The sequence below is a fragment of the Eucalyptus grandis genome, chromosome 3 (genome assembly GCF_016545825.1).
Source record: "Eucalyptus grandis isolate ANBG69807.140 chromosome 3, ASM1654582v1, whole genome shotgun sequence".
In the NCBI taxonomy this organism is placed as follows: Eukaryota; Viridiplantae; Streptophyta; class Magnoliopsida; order Myrtales; family Myrtaceae; genus Eucalyptus; species Eucalyptus grandis.
In genome coordinates this window covers 58,152,874-58,178,257 of record NC_052614.1, presented here as the reverse complement: position 1 = coordinate 58,178,257, position 25,384 = coordinate 58,152,874, and the positions used below count along the sequence as shown (strand labels likewise).

Here is a 25,384-nt window from a genome sequence, read left to right as displayed (position 1 = left end):
ATGTCATATAGTTTAGGTCATATTGCCATGCCATGACATTTTCTATTAAATTAGTAGCATGCATTGTAAGGCATGATTCTCATTAAATAAGTGAAAAAAAAATTGCGTATTAATTAGAAATCATATTTAGGGTGTTGATTGATGTGAATTCTAATTTAACATTGCAGATACTTTCGTTACTTTGAGGTAAGTTTTGCAATTTATTCATTATTAATCTGAGTGTTAAATTGGTGGATTGCGCACCTGTATGATCACCTCACATGTTAGGGAAATAGATTTAAAATCAATTTAAATTGCTTGCAAAAAATTTTGAAAATAAAAAGAAATGGTACCGAAAGAGTATTAGAGAAATCTAGTATAATCAAGTCCCCATACCCTTAATCTCTGGTTCATAAGAGTAAAATAATTCTCCCATTATTTTACTTAGGTGTCTAATCAACCTACCGTAAACTAATTAGTGACGACTCTTAAATAAAATCCATTTGCATGTTAAGAAACTTAAACTTACGCCGCGAGTTGGTATGAGCTTGAGAGAGGCCGAGTTAAATCTAAGCTTAACAATCCATTAGCCAAACCTGAGGTGGTTCACCCGAAAATTTTGTCACGACATGTATGATATGCCATTTAATCCTTAGTTGATGCACATAAATTCACATTGACGTATATCTCCATCGATCGGATTTGTCACTTGGGATTTTGGAGTAACAAAAACATAGCCGAAAAAAGAAGAAATCCCACAATTATCAAACAACATTGCTGCATCAGTACTCTTTGTACATAAAATGATCCCATCTGTTGAGTAAATTAGCAAGCAGATGGAGATGAATTTTTGTGGCTGATGCTTTCATTATGTAACAAGTTTCTTTGAGGGCAATGGCCTATTCATCAAGAGTTATATCAACCTACATCAGCGTGGCACTCTGGACTTGATGTTGCTTGGTATTTCATTATTGTTGCTACTGGCACCAGACATCTCAACATCCTCATGTTTTGTGCTGGTAGTCATCGGCCAACTCCATTTTCTCATCCCTTGTCATGTTCATCCACTTTGAAAGGAGGAGAATTTTCCGATAGCACCCAATGTAGATTTTTTCATCGCTACCCATAGAGTTATCTCTCAAGAAGTCATGATGTTAGGAGGGAAATCATGGAATTGGCAGATTCCGGCCCGTCATTGTTGACGCTTGGTATTATCCTGTCAGGTGATATGAACTTCACGAACTCTTTCAGTTCTGAAAAGCTGCAGTGCTCACTATATGGCACTTCATACCTGAAAGAGAAACCGCTATAAATATGTCAATAAATCCTCGCAATTTTAGCAGAAAACCCGTTCTTTAACTAAACAACTTCTATAAAGATGGAGTGCAGAAAGATTGTTAACCAGAGAGAGGACCCTGAGATGAACTAGTGAAATGGGCACAAGGACTAACTCCACAACAGAATTTTCTGTACCAAACAAAGAGCATTTGCGCCATTATTTTCTGAGTTTTCCAGGGAGAATTAAGAATCTGGATGTGTTGGTTTTTGCAGTTCAGGAATAATTTCAAACCAATTTCTGGAGAAGTAAAGTTGGACCTATTATTTGTTAGACATGAGGCAATAGCCAAACAATAGCCAAAGTTCATGTAAAGAGACAACCAACCTTTCTTAACAAATAAATCAGGCCTTTGAGGGCATAATTTCAGAATATTAGATTCAATATCACTAGAACATCACCTTATGATGGTTCCCTGCTGCCACCTTCTGCCTGTGCACTTCTTCTTTCCTTTACCAAAAGTCCAGCCAGTAGGAGAAAAGGCAACAACAAGACTATACCTTCCCTGACATTGAGAAAAGGAATGTGTATTAGTGAATTGAAAATTCCACATGAACTGAGAAGAAAGGAACTAGAAACTCAACAGACAGATGTTACAAGTGAGATATATAAACTACTATATATTTGACACCAATGCCCAATTTAAGTTGGAATTGTTTCATGATCTGCGACAAAAAGTAAACTCCTGACATAAGTATTCACTATTTACTCAGACTTTTACTGCAGGTAGATAAGCTAATTATATAGAAAGTCAACTTCACTGAGTACCGTTCGAAGAAACATGAGATAATTTGTAATCCCTACCAGATACTGATTAGAAATCTGCTTTAGCCTTTTGAAGTTGGCTAGGGTCCACATAGGCACAACATGAATGTGGCTTTCCTTTTCATTTAATGTAAACCATTGCATGTCCTCCTCAGAGTACCCAAAACATTGTATAATACGCAGCTTTGCAGCACTGACATAAATCTTTTTATGTAGCACACGAGCAACCTCCAAGAACAGCCTCTCCTTCCCTAGTTATGATGACAAAATGGAATCAGCTTATTCGAGTAAGCTGAGCAAGAAGCAATGGAAAATCGCTAGCAGAAGATGATGTAAATTTCTTTTCTTTTAAGCAAGTAGAGGTACATGGTACAGCCATTGCACCGAGGGTGTGGGAGATAGAGAGCCTAGGGGTGGAAAGGACTTACCAATTGTGTAGCTGCCAATGAGAAAAAGAGTGTTTGGGTTAAAGGATTCAGCTTGGATGGACTCCACAACAAATTGGGCCACTGCCTCTTGCTTCGGAAAGTCATACTGTGTATAGTAACAGGACGAGGACTTCAGTCAGTATTTATGTATCATGAACAATAAAACAGACAAAAATCTCAAGTTGTGATAATGAGCAGTTTTCCTCATCATACTCAAAAAAACAAAAAACAATTAAAGAAAGGAGTGGAGATTATTGATGTCACTGGATGCATACATGTGGAAGCAATCACCCTGCCAGGTAAAGTCACCGAAGCACTTGCTTACCTGGGGGTTACAGTAAGTGGTGTCAAGTATAAGAGTATGGATTCGAGTTGCTTGCAGAATGGACAGTCCAGCCATCTCTTCACTAAAGCGAAAATCTCCTGTATGGAGAACAACCTGGATGCATGAAGCACGGATTTCAGGATCAACCCCATCAGTCATAACCTACAGTGATGAGTAGGTCATAATTATGACAAAATATATAAAGAGAGTCAATTTGCAACACACCTCACCAGTTGGTGGCTCAAAGAGGATTACTACGGCACCAGGACAATGATTAGCTTCTAAACATGTCACTCCAACACTTTCAATCACAACCTTCTGGTTGATTGGTAGAACTTCCAGCCGTTCCCAAGGGATACCAATCTTCAAATTTACAAGCTTTGCCGTTACTGCAGAGCAGTAGACTTTCCCATGACAGAAGGACCTTGTAAGACCTTGATAATCTGCATGACATGCACAACAGCATTGAGACAACAAGGTAAGCATACAGAATAAAAGGAGCTAAACTATGAATAATCTAGAAATCCCATTTACTTCAAATGCAATAAGATTAAAAAGACCAAAACCATGAATGATCGAGAATTCATATCTAGTGCTCTGCAATTAGTTGGGATTTGTATGATCAAAGAACAAGAGAAAAGGATATGAAGCTATCTCAAACACCCTCAATGTTACGTTTCAGGCACAGCCATCAAATTTCACCTATGTTACAATCATTTACTCTGCCAGTCCTAGTAATATCTTCACTAGGTGTACATACGTGCTCATCATAATGGCACACCAAGAATCTCTGCTGGTGTCTCTGTAAGATACATCATGAACATCTAAAATGGAACTGAGCCCATATATTCAGGTTGATCATAAGCGACTTCACAGCAAATATAGTACTAATTAGATCAGTCTACCATGTCTACGTTTTATCGCTAGTGATATCTCTCATTCTTTTGTCTCGGGTATAGATAGAGCAGAAATCTTGTGTAGAAAATCCCTGATGCGAACCCACGTACAAGAAAGTAAATGCTCACAAATTAATTAGAATTTTCAAATTAGATGACTGAGGATTCCTAAATTATTTTTATATGCTGCATCAGTACCACATCTTGTCCATTCATGTAGAGTAACCCAGCCCACCACAGAACGACCTGATTTGCATTGACACAATAAAGCTGAAATGCATGTTTGCCCAGGATTTATTTCGACATGTTTCAAACTTGAAGAAAGATTAAGAAACAGAAAAAATATGAAACTTACGGTCCATATGAAAGTGAGTGAGAAACCAATGGGAACAGTCTCTTGTAAGATATCGGAAAGCATCCTGTGATGTCAAGGTGGAAAAACAGTGCTTAACCATCATCTCACAATAAAAAGGAGATAGTAGTAAGGATTTCATATGATGGAAAGCCACTAACCACTCGAAAGGGCGTCCCTGGTATACGGCACCACAAGGGAACCTCCCTTCGTGTCGAATTTTTAACACGACCCCTTGGTTTCACATTTTTAACATGATCATTCACTTTAGCACATCCACGACTGGAACTCAACTGTTCTGTGACTCTTCTTTGCAGAGTAGAAATGTTGCAGGTCTTTTTCTGATTTGTAGAGGAGCCCAGAAAATAATCTGTAATCAGCTTGCTTGCGGCTACTTTACTATCACCAGAGACCATCGCTTTAGAAGCACCAGGTTCTGTCTTTGTCATATGATCTCCACATTTTCCATTTATATCCACATGCTCGGCAGTTTCTCCTTGGACTCCTTTTCTAAGTTCATTTAGAGCATGCACAATTTTCTTCCTTGGGCCAAGAGCAGAAATACCCATCTTCAAAAGATCCTGTGCATTCAAGACAGTGGTAATCACATCAAAGTAAGGAACTGGAGATTTGACAGGAATGCCATCACCACAACACCAGATAATGAGGATAAAGAGCAAGAAACCTCTCAAAGATGCAACCATACTGAAATCACCTGGTAATGCAAAGTATCCTCTCAAAATTGGAAAAAAGTTGTTCATTGATATTATAATGGCCGAGGATATCTTACTTCACCTATCATTTCTTGACTCATGTAATCCTTGCAAGCCTCAACTTTGTAGAAGGTGCACAGTATGAAGAATATCATGTTGTTTCTCATCCATCAAGACTCACCAAGGAGACAGTCATCTAAGTTTTATAAGAAGCTATCGCTTGAAATCCCGAAAGATCACTGCCAAAAGCATACCTCTTCTGTCAGGCACTGCAAGCTGTCCCAATCAATCTCTTCCCTAACAAAAGCTTCTTCGTACCTATCTAAACCAAGGCTACGTAACCATCCAAGCACTGGAGAGATATCAACAGCTAGCTGGGGAGAACTAACAGGTGAGCCAACAGCTTCCTGAGGACGAGGTGAAGGTGCCCCATCGGCATCAGGAAATAGAACCTGCAGGAATATCTTAGGCTTAGGTAGTTGCTGGTTTTCAATTGCATACATAGATGAGGAAAATGCTAAAAGAGATCCATGTTTCCTATACCATAAACAAAACAGCAATAACCATAATAAACTATAGAAATGCCTCGAACAAGTAAAATCAAACCTAAAAGGAACCTTCTAAGAATAGGAAAACACAAAGAGTAATACTAATCCTCATTGAATGATCTCAGGGAAATGATTTGTTTCCAGCTTAAGGCAACGGGAGGAGGGGGAACACAAAGCAACCTATTGCTACACATCTACGTCAAAATTAAAATGATTGCCAGAGATAATTTGCATTTTAGTTGATAAAGCTGCATTATCTGGATCCTCTATTTATTTGTGGGAAAAAAAGATGGAAGTATGAGGAGAGCTCATCTTCCATCTGTCTTCTTGGATGCCTTATGCATAAAAGCTTTTGAGAGAGCCACAAAAGAAGTAAGCAACCAAAGAGGTGATCTGCCAGTACAGAGAATATGATCACAAACGTCAACAATTCAATTTGCTTGATATGGGTTTGCTAATCATTTCTCATCAGCCGTGGACGAGATGCCAAATAGTGTCCCAATATCATCTTATTCATATCAATGTGTCACAACAATGTACTATCAAGGATGGATTGTTCTACGGATAAAGTGACTGACCAAGAACTTAGTTGATTTTTATCAAGCATAATGCATTCCATGGGTCAAAATGTGTAATTTTCTTGAAAAGTAACATAAGATGCAGCAGGGCAATTTTCTCATTATCAATTCAGGATTCATTCTTGTTGATCTGGCATGAACAAGGTATGACTTTATGGCTCTATTTGTTCACAGAAAATTAACGATTTGGAAAATATTTTTCTAAAAGTAATTGCTTGTATCGCTTGAAATAGTTAGTCAATGCAATTTTCGTTATCAACAATAATTTATAATTTATATCTAAAAAAATTTCATTAACAGAAAAAATACTTTTCATTCATTCGTTTTGTAAATAATACAAGTGATCATTTTCAGGAAAACATTTTACAACTAGTGCTGGTGAAACAATGCTAAAAGTTCATACGGCGCAGATACTGCCCCTGACAATTCATACAGAAGCACAGCAAATGACAATATGTACTTGAGCAGATTAGTAGACTTGCCTCATCAAGTCGTGCCTCTCCCTTGTCAAGACAATCATTGGTATGTATCTGCCTGGACTCATCACTCAGATCTGAAATGTCCACACCACATAAAGGACAACAAACCAACCCGCTATCACAATCCCAACCATCCTCTGCTTCCTCTCCATCTTTGTCATCGGAGTAATGCACCGGCCCCTCATCATCACACAGCTTAATCAGCAAATCAAGGTCCGCCCCCACCTCAAATGGCTCATCACACTCATCATCATGCGCACCGGAAACCCTCTCATCACCAACCTCACTCAGCCCACAATCCTCCTTCGCTGCAATCGACCCAGACTCGATCAAATTGCTCGCAGAACCCCCATTCGCCACCGACCCATCTTCCTTATTCTTCTCAACCCCACCAAGACCTCTACAATTACCACCATCACTGAATCCAAAATCTAATTTTGCCTTGATTAACCTTGACTCAATCGAGTGGCTCAAATAGCCCTCATTCACCTCCAGCTTCTCATTTCTCTCGCCAGCTCTACCGCGACCCTCCTCCACATGCCTATCCACGGGCGCGCGCTCGCAATCGATGCTCGACTCTATCAAATCCAAGCTGCAGTCGGCATCGGCCAGCTCGAAATCATCCGCCCCGCCGCGGCCCCTGCTCGTGTCGAACAAGCCGACGGCCCTCTGATCGAGCGATTCACGCGGCTCGGGGCTGCTCCGACCGACCGCCGAGGCGGGAACGGCGTTTTCCTTGCCGAGGGCTGGGGTGGGCCGCTTCAGCTTCTTGGTCGGGCGAGCGCCACCGGAGGAAACGTTGGAGAGCTGGAGGGGTTTCTGGGAGCAGCTGAGCTTGGGGCGAGTCTGGAAATCGTCGTCGCCGTCGTCGCCGCCGCCGTGGGTGGTAGTCATGGGCGGCGGAGGCTGGGTCAGGGCGGCGGTTCGGCGGCGGCGGCGGTGGCCGGCGGAGCTTGAGGAAGGCATTGTGGAGAGAGTGTTTCTTTTTCAAATTCGTGTTTTTTGAGGAGGAAAGTGGAGGGAAAAAATTTGGGTCCGCGTTTTGCAATTTGGATATTTCGCAGTTTTTCGGGGGACAAAAGCGACTTTTCATAGGGCGACCGTTTAAAAAGGCGTAAATGAAAAAAGTATTTGCCGTTCTAACAATTTTCAACAAAATACACGCGTTTGGTAGAACTTGTTCTAATAAAAAATAAACGAAAACATGTTTGGTAAATTTGGATAATTTTTTTATTTCTTTTATTTTTTCTATTTTTTTCTTATTTTTCCTTTTTTTCTTTTTTCTTTTTCATTTTTTTCTTCTTTTGGCTCGGTCGCCGGCCAAGGCCTTGGCCGGCGACCCGCCGGCGAGGGCCGAGCTCGCCTAGCGGCGGGCGAGGCGCGGCCCGCCGAGCCGGAGGCGAGGCCGAGGCTCGCCGCCGTGGGCGAGCTCGGCCTCGCCGGCTGGGCGAGCTCGAGGCCGAACGGGCGAGATCGAGCTCGCCTGGGCCGGCGCGAGGTCGGCCTCGCCTTGATCCGGCGAGGCCGAGCTCGCCGCCGACGGCAGGCGCGGCCGCCGGCCACCGCTGGGTGCGAGGCCGAGGCTCGGCCGGGCGGGCGAGCTCGCCTCGCCGGATCCGGGCGAGCTCGAGACAGGGCGGTGGCTCGGGCGAGGCCGAGGCTCGCCGCCCCGGGCGAGGTCGGCTCGGGGGCCGGCGAGCCTCGCCGTGGCCGGGCGAGGCCGCCCCCGTCGGCCGGTCGACGGCCATGGCCAAGGCCGACGACCGCCAAAAGAAAGAAGAACAAAAATAAGAAAAAAATGTTTCGATTTGTGTTAAAAAAAAAACACAAAATTTGTGTTTCTTATTTTCTTTCTTTTTGTTCCGGGGAACAAAAACAGAAATTTCTGTTCTGGGAACAAACAGGTGCAACCATGCAGGCCCTAAATTGGCGGGTTTGGGCGGATTCGGGTTCGGGTCATGAAACCCTTTTCTCGCCCTTTTTTTTTTTTTCCATCAGGAAATAATTCATATTTTTTCGTGTGAGCAAAAATAAATCCACAAAAAATATATATGTGACAAATGAATAGATAGGAAATTTGTATTGGTCATTGCTTGCAATGCCTTTTAAAAAGAATTGCAGAATTAGTTTGCTCGATGCATCGTGATGATAAAAAAAATAAAAATTTGAAAACTCTCAAAGTCCCTGTGATTTTATTGATTAACAAATCAAATCGAAGAATGTCTAGAAACAATAATAAAGCCAATCACGATAAATTTTACCCAGTATAAAGTATTTAGAAAGAAAGCATTGCACCGAGCATAATTTTTTTTTACTAATATTTTTTAGGGCAGGTTTAGATGGGTTATCGGAAATATTTTCGTTTTTGCCAAGTCTAGTACCAAGTTGCTGCCGAAGTTGTACATCTAAACCTTTTCCATCATGGATATTACCCTCCTTTTTTTCTTTTTCTTTTTGTCCTAATGACTATTAAAGAAACCTGCCATTATTTCCATTGGTTACAGCCTATAAAACATCAACACTTTCCAAGAGCCTTTATATTGTGTCGAACACTTTAACACGTATCCGACACTCTACCGCACTCAATCAATACATATTGGAAAATCCAACACTGGAATTCCAACATATGAGTTTTCGATATGTGATTTTAAAAGACGGGGTCAATTTTAAAAAAATTCAATAATTGATAGGTCAAAATATATATGTAAAAAAAAAACAATAATAAAAATAATAAATTGGAAAAGAGAAAAAATCTAGTCTTATGTTCTCTTCAAACTCTCACTTCCCATAATACATAATTCACCTCCAAAGTTTTTTTTTTCTCTTCTCTTCCGATATGTCTAACACGTGAGTTTAGAATGTGAATTGTTTATTTTTTTTCTCCAAATTTTTTGAATTATTGGAATAGAGTTGAATTTGTCAAATTAAAACAATAATGATATTAATAAATGGTGGATTAATGTTTTTAGTGTAAATTTATTCTAGGCTTTTTTATTATTTATTTATTTGTGAATTTGAATTAAATTAATTTGATAAATGATAATTTATTATTTATATATAAAGATATACATTTAATAATATATAACTTGTCTCAATGTATCAGAATTCTCTCATTTTTAGAAAAGATATGTTGTTATGTCGTGTCATATCGTATCACGTGTTACGTGTCAATGTTGGTGCTACTTAGATTGCGACGAGTAAACATGTCATGAGATGCCAAAAAGACCTCCAACCCAATTCTTTGAACATGTCCTTGATTTTGGCTTTTATGGCATCTAAATTAAAAAAAAAATGAAAAATTTATGATTGAATTACCATTCGTACAATAGTTTTAGACTAATTGGACCTCAAGCCAAATTGAGAGTTGAAAAATTCATCTCTCTACATGTATCATTTATGTCTAGTTTACTCTCTAAATTTACATAAATGTTCTTACTCTAGAACTATACTGTTTTCCATAGTTGAAAGGTGAAATACTTGTCAACCTATTTTTATGTCACTTATTATCATCCCGTGGATGATGAACTCATTTATAAAAGCAAGCCAATATAAAAGGTCCAAGCCATGATCAAATATACCTACAAATTGAACTCAAAAAGTCAAACTTAAACATTTAGATAAATGCATAATTTAATATTGAAATATTCTAATGCTTTTCCAACTATGTAAGCTAAACTTTGATCTAAGCCTAAAGTGTTGAAATATGTAACTAAATAAGCAAATAAAGACCTAGAAAGATTTGAGATCGGTCTCTTGATTAGAGCATTACCAACTGTTTTAAAAGCCTAAGCTTCTAAAATTAATGCATGGTTTAAAATTTTAAAAATTTCCAACACGTTCTGGGCAAGAAGTCGACAATGCATGTATATATACATATGCACATTTCTCGGCATAATAGAGATTTTTACGCCGTCGTCGAAGCTGCGCCAATTTAAGCACGTCATTGTTGTTACATAACTCTTGAAAGAACTCATACTCTCAATTTGTCATAATCTAATCAGTCAAAGGAAAATGCTAACTCTTTGCTAAAATTTGCTCGTTTGAGCTTTTGCCCTAAACGGTCTTAAGACAAGAAAAGTTGAGGGATTGATTATGAGCACCTTCAATGATCCTTCTGTTCCTAATGTTAGAAAAGAATTAGCTTTGCATAAATGGTGGTTATTCTTTAGCAATGATAATCCTCCCTTGCTTTTCGAGCTCGTTAAAAATAGTCAGCACGGCGGAGTCGAACGAGCTTTTCTTATCGGCTTTAGGATCTCCAGTTGATTCCATGTCGCCAAATTTGGGTATGTGCAAGATAATTTTCGATGTGAAACTACTGAATCCAACTTTTTTCTCGGCGCCTTCGCCAAATTCAATTGGTGTCCTGCAAGAGATTCACATGGATTAGGCCAGACCAAGCACGGAGCAGAAATTGTCGAGACAAACGAAAAAAAAAAGGAAAAAGGAACTTAGAAAGGTGCTTGAAAGAGGTAATGGTATCACGGACTTTGATTTTTGTTCAGTCGTTTCAAATTTGGGCATCGGCCACAGGAGTTTCCTGCATAGTTCAAAGAGAGACGATCGAGGCCCGCCTTTTTTCATGTTGACGGTTACGAGAACTGCAATAGAAAGGACCGGACCAATGTTAATGTTAATGATAATGAAAACACATACAGCTCAACATTAGCAATTCCACACCAATGACATTATTCAAGTTCTATGCTTACTCTGGAACTCATAAAATTGCAAAATTGCTATAACTCTAAGCTAGGTGCATTACAAATGTTACAAACCTGGTTCAGAAGAATCGAAGTTGGATTCCTTTACACTGCAATCCACCGGCACAATTTTTCCGTCTGCCTCTGTGGGCAATTGACTTCCAGAAGTCCTTTGTTTCTTACAAGGTTCTGGGCCCGAGATATCTCCATCCATTCCATGGCTGTCTTTGTCAACCATCGCTTGTAATGGAGACAAATCAGCATCATCCTCAGAACTGTGTTTCTTTTTTTTTGCGACAGACTTGTTAAACGAGATTCCCCTTTTCTGATACATTGAACACAACAAGCACCATCAATTTTAGTGCAAATAACACATGCTAAGCGCATGCATTCAGTGACATAACCTCTAAAAGCCAGTTCAAGTGTAAACTTTGGGGAAAAAAAACCAAAGACGCTTTAACAAGTGTTATACTTGTACATTTGAGTGCAACAATAACGAACCTCAAGTTGCTTTAACAAATGAAGGGCCGCTTTCCCTTTGGCATCTTTTTTACATCGCTCATAACCCTGGCCAAACAGCTCATCATCATCAAGCCGTAGACGAATCTCGGCATGCACAGTTTCCCCCTTATTTACGCAATTCTCTTTGACGAAGTACCCAAGATGGTCACACAGCTCATTCAGTTCACGCCAAGGAGGCAATTCGAGCTTATCGGGTGTGACAATTGGAGATAAAAGCGGTTTGAATATTCTCCATACTTCATCAAGATTAAGCTTCGTATCAATAAGAATAGCGCCTGCAATACTTTCCACCATGTCTCCAAGAGCCTGCAGAATGATAGCAAGAACATGCATGAGCATGTTAGATGTGCCAGGTACATATTTCACATGGGTATACATATTGCATATGTATAAAGACATTCGAAGGACAATAAATCAAACCACACTGGGCGGGTGCCATCTAAAAAAGGCATTTCTAAAGACCATGAAGCTGCAAGACTACAGAAGTCCTAAACTTAATGACCATCTCACGATCAACAAAAAGATTACCATCACAAGTAAGGCACCGTGCAAGAAGGTGGTGGCCTTGCCCCAATACAAATTTCATCTACTAGATATTCCATTTGCCATCTCAATGGTCATCATTTACATTGACTGCACATTGTGATCACAACAAACATTTAAACTAATAAACAAGAAAGGTTCCTCTACTTCCGTAGTTCACTATTCCATCATCATAGGCTCTCCTATTCCTCTCTCTACAGATCAACCAAAGAGTTGCTAAAAAAATACTTATAAGAAATCTCTGCCTTCTCTCAGTGCACGCAACAGAAACCATACTGATCCTATCAATATATGGTCTATGAAGCAGAATCTACATCTCTCCATCAGCAAGAAAAACCAGCACACATAATGGGTCATTAGGCAGGTACTAGTGGATCAATTTGTTCTGGTTCGCCAGTTCTCCAATAACTCAAGACAAATAATAAACAGTACTATCGACAATGTTGTAGGTAGCAAATGCTTCCTTTGCCCACCCATGAAAAATAGACCTATATGGCATCTTACCTTAGGGCCTTTCATGTGTTGCAGATCTCTTGTGTCAATTTCAGGTCTGTTAAATGATTGTACATACTCCATAATCTGGCTCTGAAGAGAGGTTGAGCAGTGCTGAAGATGCTTTTCGAAGTTGTGCCGCACAGCAACTTGAGCGAAATTTTCATTGTTAACAGAAGCCGAACGCAAATCAGTCAACTCACCTGGGTCAACATCAGCATGACTCTGATAGAGATACCACGTAATAAGAATGTCCAGCACAGAGTCACCAAGAAATTCAAGCCTCTGCATGGAATTGAGTCTTTAACGGTAAGAAATAGTCAACAAGTTATTTTCATGTCATTACTTAACGACAAGTCTTACATTTTGCCACCAGTTATTCTCTCACAGTTGCCAACCAGTAACAATTAAGCAAGAGACTTTGCTCATTACCTGATAACAGTATGGCAGCCCTTGTTCTTGGCAAGATGCATGTGTTATAGCTTCATGCAAAAGTCCTTTAACAGAGAAGTTATAACCAATTTTCGACTCCAAAATGTCAAGGTCATCAGTTGACAAGACAAACGAATGCAGAGCTGCACTATTGATGGCTTCAACAACAGATGAAGAGTCAACCTCAGTGTCGATTCCAAGCCACTTATTCATATGAAGAGCTGCTATCAATCCACCAGAAACATAAAATGCACCGATGAGGGCTTCCAGACAATCCGATATGGTTTTTGAGCCCATCCATCGGTGGCCCCGGTCGCAGCACTTTCCAACCACTATTTTCGGGTCTTCAGTGGAAAATTTAATGTCCAGAGGAACATTTGGTGTGTCCACACCACAACTACAAGGACAAGGAAATAGAGTGCGCTGTCCCGGAGCCACCCAACGACGCGGATCAAATGCACTATCTCGGATGTATCCCTTTAGTGTAAAGCAAAATGCATTAGAAGGTCGAAATTTAGTCACATATAGATGAGTGTTTAAGGAATATCCATGCTACTGAAAGTTTGTTGCAATAAACATTACTACTCTACATACAAAATAAAATAAACTTTAGGATGACAAATTTTGCTGCTCAAACAAATGAGAACACGAACTGCAAAATCATGTTAAACGCATGCATCAATGACAAGGAGACGTCTGAAGGAATTCCCAAACAATGAGATACGCAGGGGATTCACTCGTAGGGTCTGCAAGATTAGATACCTGCAATTGACAGTCCGTCCCCCGTTTATGCAAGGTTGCATTACAAACAGCCAATGATCGCTGAGCTGATAGTTGTCCTTCATGCTTCTCAGGATATTTAAGGAAGAGATGGTTACTGACAGCATACTTCAAGACAGAGTCACCCAGCAATTCCAAGCGTTCCATTGAAAAACTCTCACAGCATCTCAGGGTTGTAAGTGCCTCTAGGATCTAATCATAGATCAAAGTCTTGTAATTTAGCATATTTTCATCACCATTAAAACATAGGAATATAAACTGTCAGGTTTATGTGAGAATCAGACAAACCAGAGAGCTCGGTACGTGAATTGGGCAGTTGATCTCTCCCCTAAGTTGGCTGGCTAACATCAAGGATTCTAAACGATGCAACAAAGATGGCAGCAAGTAGAATGCTTTCATTGCATATACCGGAACATCAACAGTAAGTAAAAGCTCAGGCGGCATATAAACATGATTCAACGGCTTCTCAACACAGCCAGGTTGGGATGCCTTGCCCTTGCGACCTTCCAATGAAAGAAAGAATATAAAGATCAGATAGATAGCAAATCAAGACAAATGTTAACCACATAAGCAAAAAGATTTTAGAACAGACAGAGAAGCAATAGATCATGCTCACTGATTTAACCATAAAGAAACTCGAAACCACACAATTCATACCTTTTTCCACGAAATTCACTAGAAGATTGTATGGATTATGACTTTGCTTTAACCGCAACAAAGGCTGTCCTGGGTATTTTAACACTATGCCATACCTGATAAGGACATTTTTAAAAATAAAAAATAAAAGATGCCAGATAAATTATCAAAGAGCTTTGAAGTATTTGCAGGGAATAAAAAGCATTATATAGAATCAACAATTACCTACTTTTTGTTAAAGTACTCAGCATAGGAACTAAATTTTGAAGAGCCACCATCTGCATTTCCCTCAAAAGGACTGTCTGCAGACATATCAGAGGCAACTTCAAGAATCGAGTAGATCCTTCCGGTGTGAATAGCCACGACCACTACTTGTTTAAGTTTGCAAGCACCGAGCGAACCATCGGCAAAGTGTATTTTCTTGTCCTCGTCAATCTCGGCAGGGAGAGTCCCAGAAGGAACTGAGCTTACTGTCTTACTTTTACTATCTTCAGTACCAAAAGAATGTTCTTTCTTCATAAATTCAACTGCGTCGAAGCAGGAAGTTATCGCCGTCCAATTGATTTTCCAGGAATCGACACTTGATGTTTTTGACATCTCCAGGGGGAGAAGTAAATACATGTAATCTGGGTTCCAGCAAAAACTTGCTTCCTTGTTGAGAAGAAATTCTCTCTTCTTTCTAGAAGATTTGGAGCCAACAAATAATCTCCCAAATAAACCATTAAAAAAGAATTCTTGAAAGCGCTTTGCTTTCATCATCTAGTACATCAAAACAAAATACTTGATGTTATAATTAAGATATCTAAAAGCAGAATCATTGCATAAAAGCTATAGTTTAGTAAATTTGGAAAGCTCGGGTTTTACCTGTTCACTATCCATTTGCAACTGTCCACATGAAGATACCGACACCTTAACTGTCTTTTTAAGCAAGTAAAGATCCACTTCTGTATTAGCCACGTCATCATCAAGCTTACGCTCAATCAGAAGAACAAATGGAGAGTAAAATTCGCCAACAATACTACTGGAGAAATCAAATTTATAGGCCTCAAAAATTGTCCCATCAGTTTTTTCACCCCATGTTCCTGATAATGCACGGATGTTTGTCATTCCATGTAACTCCTTTCTTTTTGTTGTACCTTGGGAAACAAAACGTACACATTTTCAGAAGGGAAAACGAAACCAGGAGCAAGATTTACGCTTTGAAAGAAGTCAGATATTCTGGAAACACTGGAAATGTGATCAGCCAATTACATCCATTTTCAAACACCCCATAGCTAACAGCAACTAGTTGTGAATGGATAACAGTGTCGACACTGCATTTTGCAGGAATAAGATAAACAATTTCATCACCAGCCATTTTATATGAACGATTGTTTGTTGTGATGACTATGAGAAGATCTCAAAGGAAAACGAAGATGTGCACAACACTAAAACATTTCAAGATAATCTAAACAGCATCAAGTTGCAATATTAGATCATATGAACATCATATTGTTTCAAGAGAAGGGGCAAAACAGGTGATCTGTGATCATAACACTTGAAAGTGCACATTTGAGAACCCATAGAATTACACAATGCTTGGAAAAGGAGCTGTTAACAGTACCTACACCCACAACTGCACTTACGCCTGCAAATGATTCTTTGCCTTTAGAAGTAGCGGCCTTTTCTGAGGTCTCCTCAATGCTGGGAAGAAGACGATCGTCTAAAGCACCCATACGATGCAGCTTCTCACAAGCTTCCAAGCATACCCGTTGCTTGGCTAAATGACAATTCCTGCTCAAGGGACCTACTAATGTCCGAAAGGCTGCATTAGGAGGCAACGTCAAAGTGCATTCACAAGATCCACCTGAATCTGAAAATTGAAATTCTGGCTTTGGAGTGGAGTACCTGCATTACACCAGAGCTTCGTCATGTAAATCACTTAACTTACCTATAACACTGTACAAAAAAAGAACGTTTGCTACTCATATAAGTATGCCTATGACCGGTTGAATAAATCGATTTTCTTACTTGTCATGAGGAAGTTTCTCACAATATCGATGAATGAGACTAACGCTTGAATCCGCAGTGACTAAAGCTCCAGTTATATCAACAAATATGCATCCGTTTCCTCGAATGTGCAAACTTTCAAGTTGCTCTCAAACGGATCTCTGTTTATGGCTGTGTTGGTCATGGATCGTTCACTCCGAATGAAGTCAAATAGTTGATCCCTTTGCTTTATGTTTCCCCTAAAAAAAGGATGAAGGGAAACACATACCAAGGTAGGTAAAAATTGCCACCAGGATCCTACTTATTCATCCAGAGTACTTAGATTTTGTGAAGAATTACCAAGGACAAGAGTTTACCTCTCAAGCATGATAAGATACTGGGAGTTATCCTGCCGTGCCCGTCCGCGAGACTGGACATAACTGCGGACCGTCTTTGGAAGGTCAAAGCGTATAACATACGAACAGCTCGGCACATGAATCCCTTCCTCGACCACATCAGTTGCAAAGAGCAGATTCACCTATATAGATTTTTATTTTTTTTAATTGACTTAATCACTAGGAGTCTTAGGTACCTAACTTACCATGACTTGTCTCACTTCAAATTAATAGATACCTTGCCGGAGCGAAATGATTCCAGGGTTTCCTTCTGCACTTTTGGTGCCAGGGCATCAACCGAAGAATTGTTTCCAGTTATGTACGCCACCATGAAATGAGATAGGACAGAGACTCTCTTCTTTACAAATCTCTCTATCACTTTTGCTGCAACAATTCTGTCAACAAAGATGAGGCAAAGTACCAGCCCTGCACCTCTGCAAACCAAATGAACAAATGATTGCCTCAGAACTCAATATGAAATGAGCAAAATTGACAAATGAAGTAGCTCTTATCACCCAAATGACAGGAAAATCTGAAGGAGCTCGTATAGCTTTGGAGTTACGTAGCCCATCTCCAATGCTCTTTGACAGTTTGCCCCACCTTCCACAGTAAACTCATCACCTGAAATGCAAATCAGATCTATGGCATTTCTCATACATGAAGCAGAGCAATGCTGCTTACTGCACAATGATGATACTAAAAGTAAGGTAAGGTCATCATCTTTCTTATTTATCATCAGCAAGTTCCAAGACCTTTATTTTGCATAGTTACTTCAAGTTCAACATTTGTTGATTGCAATTCCCAAGATGTCATTTGGACAGATAATACAGTGCAGCACTAAACTCCCTCTCACAAAAAAATATTGCAACTGATGTAAATGAGACAGGGCCAAAAGGACAATATCATACCAAGTGACAAGGAGTCCCCAATTAACTGTGACACTTCCTCAAGATAATATCTACACTGCAAGGAACTCTCTCTATAAATATCACATTCCTCTTTGGCGTTCGAAGCATTCTCTAAACAGACTTGAACAGCCTGCCAAATAAAAGAAAATGTGAGAAGTCACGACAAAACAGAACCCAAAATCAATCCAGCAACTGGTGTCCACTGACAGCAACACTAAAGGATTTTCTCGGCCTAACTCTAGCAATATACCTGCTTGGCCACACCTGCACATCAAGTTCAGAAACACACTCAGACTAATCTATCCCAATAGCTTGTGCTTAACTTATGAGCGTGACTCCTGATTGGCCCAGCCATATAGTAGATCTGATCAGTGAGCCATAGAGTAGGTCTGATTGGTGGGGCTGGAACCATCATAACAGAAAATCAATGTCTAGAACCAAAGGGGGAGTCACTGTTTCTGAAGTTGAAGTTTCTCCAACGACAAACTTCTCGAAGTTATTTGGTATATGAACCTAACTATCAGATAATGAAGTGGAACAGGTAGAATCTCTTTGTCGTGGTAGTTCGGTCAAGTCAAGTTGTATAGACAATCCGCACCATTCAAAAGTCCTACCCTGACTATTAGAGCAGCTTTAGGCTATGTAAGTAATGTGAAAAAAAACAGAGACAGTAATTTGTCTGCCAAATTTAAGGCTCAAGCATTAAATGTTACTATGGCATACCTCATAAGCACAAATGAGACCGAGATCATCAAGGCAATACATAATCTTTGAGTGGTCATTGGACAAACGCTTCCGCATCATCTTAAACCTTTCGTCCATGTCTTTGAAATGACTTTCAAAGGAGCCTTGCAACTTTAACAAGGAAGCATCAAACTGCCCATGCATAATGAATCTTTTTAAAATAGTTTCAGCCAACATATGTAAAAGCCAGACATATGGAATCTTCAAGTATCACGAGGTGAATAAACATGTGCATTTAATTAAGAATACCTTGGACCATGAAGCTTCCATATTTTCCTTCAAAGATGCATTTGAAAACTGCGGTTGGTCAAAGAACCAACATATTTCTTTGGCAGATGGAACATAGACTTCTATCTCCATCCGGTCCTCAACAGTGTATATCTGTCCATGTAAATATATTTCCATGTGAGTATGCTACAAGTTCATGATAGTGTAATCAATGAAACAGGAAAATAGGAAAGTCTTTTGCTACCTGGGAATCCAAAATGCTCTCGAGCTCTGATATTTGTCCGTCACAATGCACGGTGGAGGAAACCCCTAAAATCATGATATTTCCAAATCAGTGGCAAGTCGATTCAACCATCACATAGAAGGACAAACATATGAAAAAGGCATTTGTGGTGTGTAAGCATACTTGATATGAAGCAGTACTTCAAGTTTTGTACATATAATTAGATGTCATTTACAAATCATATGAATTCCTTTTGTTAGACTGTTATACAAGGCTCAATAGTATCCATTCCTTTGTCAATGATGTTTGACTGAACTTAGGATCAAACTTGGAGTATTGGCAGCTCATGAGGATACCAAAGTTACTTCCCTACCAGATGTGACTAGACACTTTTCAATTCATCAAAGCTGGTTAACTAGGTTTATCCTCATGTTAAATAGATCAAAGACGTTCACAATTCATATACTTGTAAACCAGCATTAAACAGTTGACGCAAACTAAATTGACAGGTTTATTCCAGGAACAGATAGAAGTTTCAAAGACCAAATAGGCCTTCTTTTCCTTTCTAACAAATCATAAGAATAGGTGCTTGTAGAAAAGCACATTAGATAGCAGCTAAAGCAAAATGAGTTATATTGAACTTTGATGGCATTACAGTAATTTCCAGTAATTATATCTCAGAGATCTTCTCATCATTGCCATTTTGTGATGGAATCTCAGGTTCAGTAATTTAACTAGACCGCGTTTTTTTGGTACGTTACCAATGGTAGGAAGAAGAACTAATACAAAGTTATAATTCGCTGCATTCTCGAACCGGTAGTGCAAAGCATTAGGAGAAATAAATTCGCGATCAATCATGAAGGAAATAAATATCAAATTAGGCTTCTCCAGCATCTTTTCTCTCTCGTTGCTGCTACAAGAACTGTGCCATTAAGTCGTCTAGGTACTGGACAGCTTCATGGTCACAACAGTCTTCAGTCTAATTGTTCCAAAAGAAAATTTGTTCAGCTTTCATCAAAAGTGGATCATGGTTAGATCTAGAACTGTTGACAGCACTAAATATTACTAAAGGACGGAGGCAGGTGGCTCAGAAAACAGTTTCTTCATGTTCAATATGGGGCAACCATGGAGACAAGTAAGCTTGGCTTTTAACGTGAGTGGATCCTGTATTCCTTGAAAAATTTTAACCCCATCTATATGCTTCCCCTTTAAATTTCCTGATGAAGGTCTGGACATGTAATTCCTGAATAAGTAAGGCTACATGGTACCTCTTTCCCAAGATCCAACAAAAGAATTGTCTTGAAAGGATTTTATTTCCCCTTTTATAGCTGTATCTGTGCATCGACATTCCAAAACAAGAGCACAAAGGCATAAAACACCATTCTGTAGGCTCACAACACGTAATGGACAAAATCCAAGTACAAAAGAAAGTTGGATCACCACAGCCTTTATCTCTAGGAAGGACACAGAAGGTTGGCTTAGACATTTCTTACCTTTACGAGATACAGGCGAAGCTGTCATTCCAAAAATCTTTGGCTTCTTACTGCTTTTGTGATAAAACTCCTTCAATAAAACAAGTAAGTACCCTTTATGAGTAATAATTACAGAGGAAGATTCAGGCATGAAATTGGCATGAGGATGGGCACTGACCTTCATTATTTTTGTATAAGGATGGTTTTTTGTGGAATGATGGCATTCATCAATTATCATCAGGCTCACCATGTCCAAATTGAGGAATGCTTTTCTCAAAGCATCCAATAAAATCTGTGGGGTCATGACCAGCACCTGTTTGATCAAAAAATATGCATTGTAACTGATCCAATCAGTTGAAAAGGCTCAAATGATCTGATTCAAAGGAAAAAGAAATATGCAATGACATATTCGAACCCTCAAGAATGCACAGATAACATTGAGTAAGCAGAGGTATATCAGCTCTCCTAAACTGATTAAGTACTATAAAAGCAATGCAAATAAGATTACCAGAATCCCAAATAAAAACTGTAGCAGTAACATTTGCATTATGCCAAATATCCACTTTTGAATACAAGCCCAAGCGCAAAAAGAAAATGATAAACAACAATGTATAATAATTGTACAGAATTCAGAAAAGGAGACATTCAGATATTGGCTGACCCATACAACTGCTAAAGGGATCCACAAGAACAAGGGAAACTCACAAGTAGACGTAATTAGATAACATGAGAAAAAGAGTGACAAGCACTGCAAAAGCAAAATATTGAACAATTCCAACACAAAAAATATTCATATGCTAGCAGCTAGAGGCAAACTCACATCGTGCTCGCTGATTTCCTTCTCCCAGATTTTCACATTCCATTCATCAATGCCTTTGGCTCCACAATATTCCCCCACTTGCAGACCAGTGTGATTGCTTATAAACTTATATTGCTGTAAGATGAGCGATGACCAAACAGAATAATAGGATCACTCCTTAGGAATAGCAACAATATTTAAAGGAAACACAACTGCCTTTTCAGCATCATACATAATTCGGACATTTCCTTCGATGAAAATTCAAATTCATTCGCAACGAACGCGGACAACGGTTACACGTCACATGCCTGATTAACGAGATGGACCGTCGGAGCCAAGAAAACCATCAACTTTTTCTCTCCGCTCGACTTCATAGATTGGGCTATGTCCTTAATAAGCATCACAGATATAATTGTCTTTCCGGAACCGGTTCCCAGCACTGCAATCGTGTTTCTCCTCATGGCAACCTCATAAACCTTCACTTGATAACTGCATGTCCAACCCACAAACACACACACGGGGACACAACTCAAAAAGGTGACTCAAACGAATACACTACACACTATGATCGCATACCCATTACGCGATGATCACAATCGAATCAAAATTCGGAATCTTTAGCCGGGTTCAGAACGACAGAGATCGAGGGTCGTGCGGAATTAAACCTTCTGGGCTGGAAGCTCTGGCCTTGAACCAAGTCGTCAGTCCCCTCGGGACCCGTCTCCGTTCTCGACGAGTTCATGTCGTCGAAGCTGCGCTTGAGGCCGTGCCTGCCCCGCTCTGCCGTATCCATACTGAACTAGCAAAGTAAAAAAACGAAGAAGAATAACAGAATGCGTGACCCGCCTTTCTCCCCGTTCTGCTGCGGCGCGATCACGTCCCTGGCGGGGGAGAGAGAGAAGCAAACGCGGCGAGCGTGAGAGGCAGCCTTGTACGACCGACGGTGGCGATGGCGTGAAGAGGGACGGTGGACTTACTGCAGAGAACAATGCGGCGGGGAATGGAGAGACGGAAACCGGCGAATTCGAGATGCTCTGCGGTACACTTCCACTGGAGAGCGCCGGAAAGGGAGGATGATGAAGGCGCCGCGCCGGAAGTTCTCTAAAAGTTGGAGAAGTTGACTGTATTTTAAGTTGTTTAAAAGAAAAAATAAAATTAAGATTTTTTTTTCGGAAAATTCGAAATAAAAAGGGACGGTGAGCACTATTTTCTCGTACGAGGAAGTGGAGTTGATCTTGTTTGAAACGAGGGTTTGAAACAGTCGTGGCAATTTCAAACGAGGGGCTAAAGGCAATTTTAACCTAAAATTTAGTTAAATTAAATTAAAAATTAAGAAAATTAAAAGATTTCCCATAAAAATTAGGATTCGGGTCAAAATCACGTTGTTGTGATATGTTAGTTAATCTATGAGATAAAATATTAAAAAATCACATTGATATTTTTTTTTTGTTAGTCAAATTAGATAAAGTTAGTAGAAGAAGAGTCAAGTCCTTAGAGCTGGCAAGGGTTGCCTCGTCTTAGGACCTCGTTGGCCATGAGTGATGTGACCATCGCCTATATCCGGCGAGGGTCAATCTTGCTTGTGGCCAAGGAGAGTCACTAAAGCGAGGCCGGCCCTCACTTATGGCTTTCGAGGGCGGCAATGCCCAACCTTCTCCAGGAATCAAGTGACAACCTTGACGATCTCGACGAACCCAGCCTAGTGTCGAATGGCCAAGCAAGTGCTTAACAACCCTCCTTGGTGCATGGGTTGCAATGCATCGCCCCTTGCAACCTCACCTTTTCGATATTTTATGCTGTAAACAAAAAAGGAAATTACACATCATCACTATCTTGTACACTCATCAATGATATATAGGGGTGTCAAACGAATGAGTTGGATCAAAAATGATCATACCCAAATTAATCAATTTAATCCGTTTTGATCCATTTACGTGTAATGCAAAGTTATTAACCATACCTGACCTGACCCGACCTATATTATTAAAACACATTTATATCAAATTAACAATGTAAATTACAAAATAATAGGATGTCGATATATAAAATAAATAACTTAAAAAAATTGAAAATTGAAATACTTATAATGTCCTAGAAAAGTAGGCCTAATCCCAAAAAAAAAAAAAAAAAAAAAACACCAACTTTTGGTCAAATGATAATTCTGGCCTCAACTTTTCTTTGTCTTAAAAAATCACTTTCACTTAAATCTCAAATTTGGCTCTCCTTAACTAAGGACCAGTGATTATACTCAGCAATAAGTCCATGTGCACTTGTTGGCTAGATTTAAAGCATTATTAATTATCTTCTTTCTTGAGCCACAACTTGAAGAATAATGGTGAAGCTGTTCATTTTCTCCTACACTTCATATGCAAGTAAAAAAAAGATCTCTAAATTGAATTTTTCTAGCTAAACTTCGCCATTTTGTCATAATTTGAAGCTTAGACCACCACCCTTCGAGAGATGCTATGAACGAAATCCACCAAGCTCACGACTAGAATATTTTTTCCTCAAGCAAGGTTGACTTCAAACAAAGAGTTAACAGTAAGGGCTAGATTTGGGATAAGGATGAAAGTTTGTGATTTTTTACGATATTAAAAAAAAAAGTTAGGCCAAAATTGCTACTCAACCTAAAATTGATACTTATTTTTAAAATTAGCCCTAGAAAAGTATATATACCGATCCAAGTATTTTTTAGGTTTTCATCAAGCTTTTAGATAGAGTAAATATCACTATATAAAATTTATACTCTCAAAATAGAAAAAGAATAGGAACGTGTCATAAATTTTTTTATTTCTTTTAATTTTTTAATATTGTTTGTAGATTTCTTTTTTTTCCCCTCTTTTTTCTTCTTGCTCACCGGTAGCAGCCAACGGCCGATTGAGGGTTGCAAATGGTAGGGGTGAGAGGCGACAAGAAATAAGAAAAAAAGAAAAAAAAAACTTATTTTTAGAAATTGCTCTCGGGAACAATTAATTACTTTTTTCTACTTCTTATTTTTGTTCCAAATCTATTATTTGGCTACTTTTCTATTTCATTGAATAAAAAATTTAATTGATGTTATTAAAATGATTTCTATTTTTTTATTTCGGAAAATAAAAGAATAGAATAATTTAAAAAAAAAAAAAAAAAACAGGAATGTTAATAAACAAGCCCTACACTATCCATCAGTCATTTTGAAATGCCACTTCAACTTGTACAAACCTCAATTCTTTTTCCCATCTCATTTCCTCACTGGAACTGGTAATGGACAAGATATACAAGCTCACCGAGGCATTTCGCTTCGTGGCCTATCAAGATGATAGAGTTCATCCTCTCAAATCTACCGTCGTGTATACATTCATATTTCTGCAGTCATATAAACAGGCTCTGCTCAGTAAAGTAAGAAACTTTAACTTGGGGATGATCAATTTACAAGAAAGAAGAGTTTGAATGAGAGAGAGAGAGAGATTCACTTATCAGTAAATGAGACCTCAAGGGCACAAGGATAAGCCATCTTCATGGACAGGACCAGTAGTATAAAAGAGGGTCCCCGTCTCAGAGCTACGGTCTCGGCTCGAGTCCATAGAGGTCTCGATCCAGGCCAAGAAAAGGGATGAACTTGAGGCGACGGAAGGCAGGCGACAAGCTCACTCAGGCACTAGATCGGACATGTGAGGGGCCATTTTAATATTCTTGTTTTTTCATTAACCCAATTTGACCCGCTCTGTTGTTAAATGAGTTACCCATTTTAGTAGGGACCCGTTAAATACGAGTCGCGAAACAGGTTCGCCAGCATTAATGATATGTCGATCCACATTACTATTTCTATTTCTATTCAAGGGAAAAATTGATTCCAACATAAATGTGAGACTTCACAGACCCTATAGCACGAAAAAAAGTGTCAAGGACCTAATTGAACAATGAGAATAAACTTAAGGACATACAATACGATGCCTTTATCCCTCGAGATATGTCTTTCCATTCCTCATCATTGATGACAGTGCCTTATGGCTAGTCGAGCCTGATTGATTTTATTGTGAGATGATGAGCCCTGATGAGCTCTTTATTTTTCATTTTAGGGACTTGCCAGGAGATCTAAACGAGTGGGTTGTCAAACTGTAATAAATTATTATAAGGGCAATGTCGTGAACGGTTTGTGTTCCA

At 39.4% G+C, this 25,384-nt stretch overlaps 2 protein-coding genes across 2 annotated transcripts; both read right to left on the bottom strand.

Annotated features, from left to right (window-relative positions):
- Positions 1-732: 732 nt before the first annotated feature.
- LOC104437942 (DNA cross-link repair 1A protein) lies at positions 733-7,399 on the bottom strand. Its single transcript, XM_010050990.3, has 10 exons — positions 6,403-7,399; positions 5,049-5,246; positions 4,243-4,662; positions 4,085-4,148; positions 3,059-3,276; positions 2,834-2,947; positions 2,509-2,614; positions 2,120-2,331; positions 1,717-1,820; positions 733-1,270 (listed from the first exon to the last, which is right to left on the bottom strand). The coding sequence occupies exons 1-10, from the start codon at positions 7,363-7,365 to the stop codon at positions 1,126-1,128; spliced, it is 2,544 nt and encodes an 847-aa protein (XP_010049292.3). The 5' UTR covers positions 7,366-7,399; the 3' UTR covers positions 733-1,125.
- Positions 7,400-10,250: 2,851 nt separating this feature from the next.
- LOC104437940 (endoribonuclease Dicer homolog 3) lies at positions 10,251-22,342 on the bottom strand. The gene is given in 27 exon segments (XM_039308961.1): positions 10,251-10,765; positions 10,889-11,000; positions 11,175-11,424; positions 11,601-11,927; positions 12,669-12,941; positions 13,089-13,565; positions 13,851-14,060; positions 14,157-14,371; positions 14,526-14,620; positions 14,734-15,263; positions 15,369-15,640; positions 16,108-16,391; positions 16,515-16,599; positions 16,602-16,732; positions 16,850-17,010; positions 17,106-17,301; positions 17,383-17,488; positions 17,776-17,905; positions 18,499-18,651; positions 18,769-18,900; positions 18,992-19,056; positions 20,464-20,533; positions 20,621-20,755; positions 21,263-21,376; positions 21,550-21,730; positions 21,907-22,122; positions 22,219-22,342. Coding segments are annotated over 26 exon segments (5,040 nt in total). The 5' UTR covers positions 22,035-22,122; positions 22,219-22,342; the 3' UTR covers positions 10,251-10,557.
- Positions 22,343-25,384: the final 3,042 nt, after the last annotated feature.